The 9608-nt window shown below is 38.2% G+C and overlaps 1 protein-coding gene across 1 annotated transcript in view; it reads left to right on the forward strand.

The window, feature by feature from the left end:
- Positions 1–1470, forward strand: part of LOC103203390 (60 kDa heat shock protein, mitochondrial-like) — a 12493-nt gene extending 11023 nt beyond the window's left edge. Inside the window, 3 exon segments of the mRNA XM_042781996.1 lie at positions 9–804; positions 807–1001; positions 1004–1470. Coding sequence (XP_042637930.1) covers positions 9–804; positions 807–1001; positions 1004–1470 — 1458 coding nt within the window.
- The last annotated feature ends 8138 nt before the right edge of the window (positions 1471–9608 follow it).

Here is a 9608-nt window from a genome sequence, read left to right on the forward strand (position 1 = left end):
TTGCAAAGTCGATTGACTTAAAGGATAAATACAAAAATATTGGGGCCAAACTTGTTCAGGATGTTGCCAATAACACAAATGAAGAGGCTGGGGATGGCACTACCACTGCTACTGTTCTGGCATGCTCTATTGCAAAGGAAGGCTTTGAGAAGATTAGTAAAGGTGCTAATCCAGTGGAAATCAGGAGAGGTGTGATGTTAGCTGTTGATGCTGTAATTGCTGAACTTAAGAAGCAGTCTAAACCTGTGACAACTCCTGAAGAAATTGCTCAAGTTGCTACTATTTCTGCAAACGGAAACAAAGAAATTGGCAATATAATTTCTGATGCAATGAAAAAGGTTGGAAGAAATGGTGTTATCACTGTAAAGGATGGAAAAACATTGAATGATGAATTAGAAATTATTGAAGGCATGAAGTTTAACCGAGGTTATATTTCCCCATACTTCATTAATACATCAAAAGGTCGAAAATGTGAATTCCAAGATGCCTATGTCCTATTGAGTGAAAAGAAAATTTCTAGTGTCCAGTCCATTGTACCTGCTCTTGAAATTGCCAATGCTCACCGCAAGCCTTTGGTCATAATTGCTGAAGATGTTGATGGAGAAGCTCTAAGTACCCTTGTTTTGAATAGGCTAAAAGTTGGTCTTTAGGTTGTAGCAGCCAAAGCTCCAGGTTTTGGTGACAATAGAAAGAACCAGCTTAAAGACATGGCTATTGCTACTGGTGGTGCAGTATTTGGTGAAGAGGGATTAACCCTGAATCTTGAAGATGTTCAGCCTCATGACTTAGGAAAAGTTGGAGAGGTCAAGATGATGCCATGCTCTTGAAAGGAAAAGGTGACAAAGCACAGATTGAAAAACGTATCCAAGAAATCATTGAGCAGTTACACATCACAACTAGTGAATATGAAAAGGAAAAACTGAATGAACGTCTGGCAAAACTTTCGGATGGAGTAGCTGTACTTAAAGTTGGTGGGACAAGTGATGTGGAAGTGAATGAAAAGAAAGAGTTACAGATGCCCTCAATGCAACACGAGCTGCTGTTGAAGAAGGCATTGTTCTTGGAGGGGGTTGTGCTCTGCTTCGGTGTATTCCAGCCTTGGACTCGATAACTCCAGCCAATGAAGATCAAAAAATTGGTATAGAAATTATTAAAAGAACACTCAAAATTCCTGCAATGACTATTGCCAAAAATGCAGGTGTTGAAGGATCATTGATAGTTGAAAAAATTATGCAGAGTTCTGCAGAAGTTGGTTACGATGCTATGCTTGGAGATTTTGTGAATATGGTAGAAAAAGGAATCATTGATCCAACTAAGGTTGTAAGAACTGCTTTATTAGATGCTACTGGAGTGGCCTTTTTGTTAACCACAGCAGAAGTTGTAGTCACAGAAATTCCTAAAGAAGAGAAGGACCCCGACATGGGTGGAATGGGTGGAATGGGAGGTGGTATGGGAGGTGGCATGTTCTAATTCCTAGAATAGTGCTTTACCATTTATTAATGAACTGTGACAGGAAGCTCCAGGCAGTGTTCCTCACCAATAACTTCAGAGAAGTCGGTTGAAGAAAATGACTGAAGAAAAGTCTGGCTGATGTTTACAAAAATCACTATAACCATCAGTTATGGTTTCAGTTGACAATATATAATGGTTTACTGCTGTCATTGTCCATGCCTACAGATAATTTATTTTGTATTTTTTGAATAAAAAGATATTTGTACGTTCCTGATACTGGGTGCAAGAGCCATTACCACCAATGTACTGCTTTCAACTCAATCACTGAGGCATTTTTACTACTATTCTGTTAAAATCAGGGTACTAGTGCTTGCCATTACTAGCTGAGAAGTTAAGCAGCAGCCTTTCTGTGGAAAGTAAGAAAATTGTGTACAGAGTAGAGAAATACCCAATTATGTGACAACCTTTGTGTAATAAAAGCTTGTTTAAACTAAAAAAAAAAATTGATAAACCATTGGAAAATTTAACAAAGAAGAAGAAAGAGAAGATGCAAATAACACAAATAAGAAATGAAATAAGTGATGTCACATCAGAACCTACTGAAATAAAAAGGAATAGTAACAAAATACTATGAAGAACTGCATACCAACAAATTTGAAAAACTATAAGAAACAGACAAACTTCTAGAAACACCCTATGCACCCAAACTAATGCAAGCTGAGGTACATAGTTTGAACACCTATCACAACAGAAGAAATTGAACAGGTCATAAATAAAACTCCCAACAACTTGGCCTGGACAACTTCACTGGCAAATTCTACTAAACGTTGAGAAAAGAATTGACACCAAATCTACTCAACCTATTCCTGAATATGGAAAAGGATGAAATACTCCCTAACTCATTCTATGAAGAAAGCATAACTGTCACATGAAAACAAGTAAAGACACTACTCAAAAAGAAAATTATAGACCAATATCACAGTGCCTAAGGCATCTGACTGCTAACAAGAAGGTTGGCAGTTCAAATCCACCAGTCACTCCTCAGAAGGAAGACTGGGCAATCTATTTCTATAGAGATACTGTCTTGGAAACCCAAGGAGGGGTTGCTATGAGTTGCAATTGACTTGACGACAGTGAATTTTTTTTTTTAATCCCTCATGAACAGAGATACACAGACACTAATATTCTCAACAACAACAACAACAAAATAGCCAATGGAATCCAATAACATATCAAAAATAAAGTAAAATATATCATAACCAAGTGGGATGCATACTGTGGTAGTTAAGTTTATGTGTCAACTTGGCTGGGCCTGGTTTTGAATGGCTGGACAGCTGGATGTAGTATTCCTCATGATGAGACTGATAATCAACTCCATGGTAGAATCTGCAGCGAGCCACTGAGTATCTGCCTTAGGGACGTGGTCTGCTTCCAGTATATAAGGAGAAGCACCGAAAAAGGAAAAAGGTCTTTGAGCTTTTGGTCATGCTTGGATCCTGCATGGAGCCAAGTCCTCATTCAGCAATCTTCCATGGTTGGCTGCTAATTTTGAGACTGTTTCTGAAGTTGAACTAGTGGCCTGCTGTGCTGTTTGATAATCTTGGGACTGTGCCATTGTACTTTCAGCATTGGTTTTGTCAGCCTCAGCAGCCAGCAGCTACCTGAGTTAAGAGAAGTCCACAGCTTCAGTGGGCTAGGAGTATGAGGCAGAGCTGAAGCCCAAGGTTGAGGAGCCTTCACCCAGGCCCTCAAGCTAGTACTTTGAACAAAAAAATAGCCAATAGAATCCAATAACATATCAAAAATAAAGTAAAATACATCATAACCAAGTGGGACTCGTACTATGGTAGTTAAGGTTATGTGTCAACTTGGCTGGGCCTGGTTTTGAGTGGCTGGGCAGCTGGGTGTAGTTGTTCCCCATGATGAGACTGCTAATCAACTCCATTGTGGAATCTACAACAACAAATGCTGGTGGGGGTGTGGAGAGAATAGAACCCTCATACACTGCTGGTGGTACCATAAAATGGTACAATGCAACGCAACACACTGCTGTTGAGTTAGATTCAACTCATAGCAACCTATCCTTGGGATTTTGAGGCAGTATACTAAGGAAGTAGATTGCCTGACCTTCCTTCTGAGTAGTGACTGGTAGGTTTGAACCTCCAGCCTTCTGGTTAGCAGTTAAATGCCTTAGGCACTGCACCATCAGAGCTCCTAAAATGGTACAACCACTGTGGAAAATAGTATGAAATTTCCTTAAAAATTTGAAAATACAAATACTCTATGATCTAGCAATCCCACTGCTTGGTATATAGGCTACAGAAATAAGAGCCACACCTTGAATAGATATACATACACTTATGTTCATTGCAGCATTATTCACAACAGCAAAATGATGGAAACTACCTAAGTGCTCATCAATAGGTAAATGGATAAACTATGGTACATACACAAAATGGAATACTACCCAACATTAAAGAATAATAATGAATCTGCAAAACACCTCATAGTGTAGACAAACCTGGAGGACACAAGGGTGAGTGAAATCAGTGAATCACAAAAGGACGAATATTATATGAGGTCATTATTATAAAATGGGAGCTCTGGTGGCCTAGTGCCTAAGGCATTTGACTGTTCTCTCTGCCCAGAATTCTTTAGACCAATTGTTGTCTTAGTGTCTCTGTTTTGAAATAGTTCAAGGGATATTTCTGGCCCCAATACATTGTATAACCGTTAACAACAGTTCAAACCTACTCCTCTGAGGAGTTCAGCCACTCCTCAGAAGGAAGATTGGGTAATCTACTTCCGTAGTGATACTGTCACAGAAACACAAGGAGGGGTCACTATGAGTCAGATCTGACCTGGTGGCAGTGGGTTTTGGTTTATTATAAAGTGTCAAGAAAAGTTTACACTCACACACACAACTCTTTGATGGTTAGTTACCAGGGGTGTGATGTAAAGGGAGGGTGAATTACTAACTAGAGGGTGGGCAAATAGTAACTTGGGTGAAGGGAAAAGCAATATATAATAAAGGGGAGGTTATCACAAAATGATTGGGGGAAAGAAGACACTGGGAGGAACTCAAGAGTTAAAGGCAACAGAGGTAATTACTGTTAGATACACAATCCTTCAATAACTGTAATATCGATAATCTATGAGTGGATACATAGATAAACACTCAAGCTGTATAGGTGTGGGAAGGTAAATGGGACTGCACACACAAATATATATTGCTACTATGCTTATAAACACTGGAAATATATCCATGCGTATAGTAGAGCATATGGGTTGGGGGGGTGGATTATGAAAACCTCTTAGCCATAACCAAACACCTTGAGGGAGTGAGTTGCTGGGCCTTGGGGCTCAGGAGTCAGGATAATAGTCTTGGAGGCCATCAAAGTCAATGGACACAATACAGTCCACAAAGATAATGTTATCCATTCTACTTTGATGAGTAGTTACTGGGGTCTTAAAAGCTTGAGAGTGGCCATATAAGGTGTATCTATGGCTCTCTCTCCCCATCTAGAGTAAAGGAGAATGAAGAAAATCAAAGATGTAATGAAACAATTAGTCCAAAGGACTAATGGACCACACTAACCCCAGCCCCCATCATCCTACGACCAGAAGAACTAAATAGTGTCCAGCTACCACTACCAACTGCTCTGAAAGGGATCACAATAGAAGGTCATGGATAGAGTGGGAGAAAAATGTGGAACAAAATTCAAAATCATAAAAAAGACCAGGCTTATTGGTTTTATAGAGACTGGTAGAACCTCTAATATTATGGCCTTTTGTCACTTTTCAAGCCTTGAAATGAACTCACTCCTATGACTCAACTTTCAGCCAAATAGTAGACAGACCTATAAGGTGAACAATAACACTAGGGAGGTATGTACTTCTTAGAACAACGAGCTACACAAGATTAAAAAGGCAGCACTTGCCCAGAGACAAATTTCAGAAGGTAGGAAGGGATAGGAAAGAAGGGCAAATGGAAATGGGGAAAACAGAGAGGAAGTGGGATGAGTGCTGTTACATTGTGGGTATTGCAATCAATGTTATGAAACAAAAGATGTGTGCATTGTTGAATGGAAAACTAATTTACTCTGTAAACTTTCACCCAAATCATAATAAAAAGTTAAAAAAAAAAAAAAGATTCTCTAAATGGAAGAAGTTAGGAGCTCTAGAAAACAATTTTAAAACTATCTCAGATCCAGATTCTGCTGGATTTGTGTTCAATGAAATAACAAGAATTTTTTGGTATTTGGAATCTCAGAAATGATACTGCTTATATCATTTTACATCATATATAACAATAATAATAATTACAGCTTTATTTCAAATTTTCTTTGCCAAGTTCAATTGATTTAAAAGTGAGACTTTTTGCTTACCTCAAACTTTTTTCAACATATTTAAGATTGAAGTCTTGAACTTCTATGTAAAAAATATGCAAAAGAAAAGTATAGGTGAGATAATAAGTGTTAACAGGAAGCAAAAGATGCCCTTACTACTCAAACAAGATTAAAACAAACTACAAGGTTCTAAGTAAAGGAAAAATGAGGCATCAGGCTATTGACAGGCAATTTCAAGAAGTCTAAATCACTCATTCAGTAATTCAAGTGATAGAACTAAGCCACTAAACACTAAAGGTACTTTTGATGATGCTATGCTTTAACTCTCTGTCTTGTTTTGGAATTTTGGTAAAGTCTGCCCTTCCTGCTCCAACTTTTAAAAAAATTTCCTGTCTTAGTATTTTCTTAGTCCTTTGATTATAAGCATTTGTTGATAAGGTGTAATTTAAATAAAGAAAAACAAAAAATAAAGTATAGGTACTTTCTAACAAAATATCCAGAAGATTGCGTATCAGCCACTAATAAATGTTACATCTGGAGAGTGGGATTCAAGATGCAGTCATTATTTTATTATTTATAACTTCCTCTGGCTTTAGAAAAAGAAAACAAGAACCATTATAATATACCTGTGTTACCTGTTTAATTATATATTTAAATATTTAATTAAATAAATGCTTTGCTTGATTCCAAAAATTTTGTATTTACAAAATTTATACATTATTAAAAAAATCATTTCAAAATACATAAAGAGTTCACAGAAATCATCTCTTTAGCCAAGTGTACTAAATATAATATAAAATTTACGGTGTTTTTTAAAGGCAACCATTAACTAAAGATAATCTACCATGGTGTGATAGTTAAGACTGTATGTCAACTTGGCTGAGCCATGATTCTAAGTGGTTTAGCAGTTATAATGTAGTCACCCTCCATGATGAGATCTGATATAATGTAATCACCTCTGTGATGAGATCTGCTATGAATAGCCAATCAGTTAAAAGGAAGTTTTGTCTGGTGTGTGACCTACTTCCAACATATACCGACATCCTGACAAAGATCTCTGGCTTTTTGCTCAACCTTGGATCCTGCATCTGGCTCCTCATCACCAGCTCTTGGACTTGAACCAGGAGCTTGCCATATTGCCTGCTGATCTTGGGATTGTTGCCTTCATAGTCTGTGAGCCAACAGCCTGCCACATTACCTGCTGATCTTGGACTCATCAGCCTCTGAAGCCAGCAGCCTACTATATTGCCTGCCAATCCTGGGTTTGTCAGTCCTTGTAGCTAAGTGAGTTAGGAGAAGCCTTCAGCTTGATATCTGACCTGTGAATTTAGAACTTGCCAGCCTCTATGAATTGTGTAAGCTATTTCCTTGAGATAAATGTCTCTCTCTCTGGTGGTGTAGTGCTTAAGGCATTTGACTGCTAACCAGAAGGCTTGCAGTTTAAACCCACTAGCCACTCTATGGAAGAAAGATTGGGCAATCTACTTCCATAGAGATACAGCCTTGGAAACCCAAGGAGGGGTTGCTATAAGTTGAATCAACTAGACGGCGGTGAGTTTGGTTTTTGGTTTGATATGTATATAAGCTTCACCAGTTTTACTTCTCTAGAGAACCCGGAAAGACTCAAGGACACTAAAGTTTTTCTTCTGTAAATGTAGTTTGACAAGTTGATCTAAACTTTGCTTACAAGTTCACATTTCTACAATGTATTTTGGCCAGAAATATCCCTTGAAATATTTCGAAACAGAGTCACTAAGACAAAAATTGGTCTAAAGAATTCTGGGGAGAGAGAACAGAAATACATTTTGCCTCGCCTTCCTTCCCACCTGTTCCTACTTTAATCAAGGCTGTTGATTCTGACTCATAGATCTCAACTCAAATATTACTTCATTAGAGAAGTTTTTTCTAACTGAGATCTAAAATACCACATTGAATTGTTCCAGGCTCTTAGTGACCCTGAATCCACTCTAGTTATTAATTAGACAGAAATTTCTTAGAGGCTACTAGATAATTTTAAGTATGGAAGATTTGCAGCCCAGAACAACTGGAAAAGACACATTATAGATGGTCTTAGTTGAAACCCCACAGACATCTGCCTCTCAGTAACTACAACATTGAAGACCAGAAAAAGAGCTGTATGGACAAATTCAATACCTCTACCACCTAACTTACTGAAAACTCATCTTCTCATAAGTGTCCACATCCTGAGACAGTTCATTTCCTCCATCTAATTCTTCTATGGAGCATGTGCTTGGCAGAACCTGGACCATAGTCAGAGCTCTAGCTACAAAGGGTCTAAGAAGTGCTTTTTTTTTTTTTTTTTCCTGGTGCAATTCAACACAGCATTCTAGTGGCACATCAGGGGGCATTCTAGAAAGATGTTGAAATAGGAGTGAAAATCCATAGTATCTGGTGGACCTACCTCCCACCAAACACCATTACATCACCCTGTTTATTTCTTTCATCATGGCAGAGTACTTGTAATAAAACATAATTTGCTTGGGTATTTATTATTTTTACTTGTTTACTGTCTCCTTTGATGTTACTTAATTATAAGTTCCACTCATATAAGGACTTTGTCCACCTTTTTTTTGCTCTCTCTCCACTATAAACTACAATGTTTGGCATATACTTGGCATTCAATAAATATTGCTGAATGAGCAGAGCCACTGAGTGTCAGGTAAAAGCAAAATGATTGCCATTTCCATGGAAAAAATACATATATTTATAGGCATATACCTTTATATTCAACTCTTCTAGGTAACTATTGATAGGAGAAAATTGAAATGATGTGTGCTCCTGTTGTTGTCAAGTCAATTCCAACTCATAGCAACTGTGTAGAGCAGAGTAGAACTGCCCCATACAATTTCCAAGGCTGTAAATCTTTACGGAAACAGATGCTACATCTTTCTCTTGTGGAGTGGGTTTGAATGGCTGAACTTTTGGTTAGCAGGTGAGTAATGTACCCACTGCATCACTAGGGCTCCTTGTGTTCTGGTTATCTGCCCTAAAAATCAGCAATTTTGATCATGAATTTATTAAAAGATATGTGTCCCCTTCACCCTCAAAATAATAACATTGAAAGGAAATATTTAAAAGGTTTCACGCAGGTATGAAATCATGTGTCAGTGGGAGGGCACTCTCCTAAAAGTGCAAGCCATGAGCTAGAACCATGTTTGGAAGTATCTGGACAGCCTGCAGCAACTGCACAATGTATCTCCATCAGGCATTTACACAAATTCCTGGAATCTGTGCCAGCTTGCTTTTCAAACTAATTCACTGGCAATAGAAAAGGAAAGGAAAAAAGACCATGGTCAGAGGGTGCATTTTTTTCATTCTCTTTCTACAACTTAGAGGAGGTTAGAAGCCTGAGAAGAACTCAATAGTTGAATAATAGCAGGAAAAAAGACTAGCAAGAAATGAATGTATATGAGTTTGCTAGAGCTGGAGAAATTTTCTTGGTTTTAGTAAGAGAAGAACTTAGGGCTCCATATCTGTGCATTCTGTTACCTACCTCTGGGCTTCACCCACCACTTGACCTAATAAGCCCCATTTTCCTTCCCCATGAAGGGGTTGAATCTAGGTCAGTAATAATGACGCATTTTCCCAGACACACCCTAGAGGTGTTAGGGCAAGAGACTGCGTCAGGCGCTTACCTCAGACTACTATTTGGAAACAAAGGGAGGCCTGCTTTGTTCTTACCGGATTCCTCATGGAGAATACTACATCTTCTTGTATTGTAGAGGGATCTGGACTTGAGATGAAGTCATGTTCCTTTCAAGTATTAGTTTGTCAGATTTCAATATT

Source organism: Orycteropus afer, unplaced genomic scaffold (genome assembly GCF_000298275.1).
Source record: "Orycteropus afer afer isolate SDZICR_OR568_19922 unplaced genomic scaffold, OryAfe1.0 scaffold00215, whole genome shotgun sequence".
In the NCBI taxonomy this organism is placed as follows: domain Eukaryota; kingdom Metazoa; phylum Chordata; class Mammalia; order Tubulidentata; family Orycteropodidae; genus Orycteropus; species Orycteropus afer.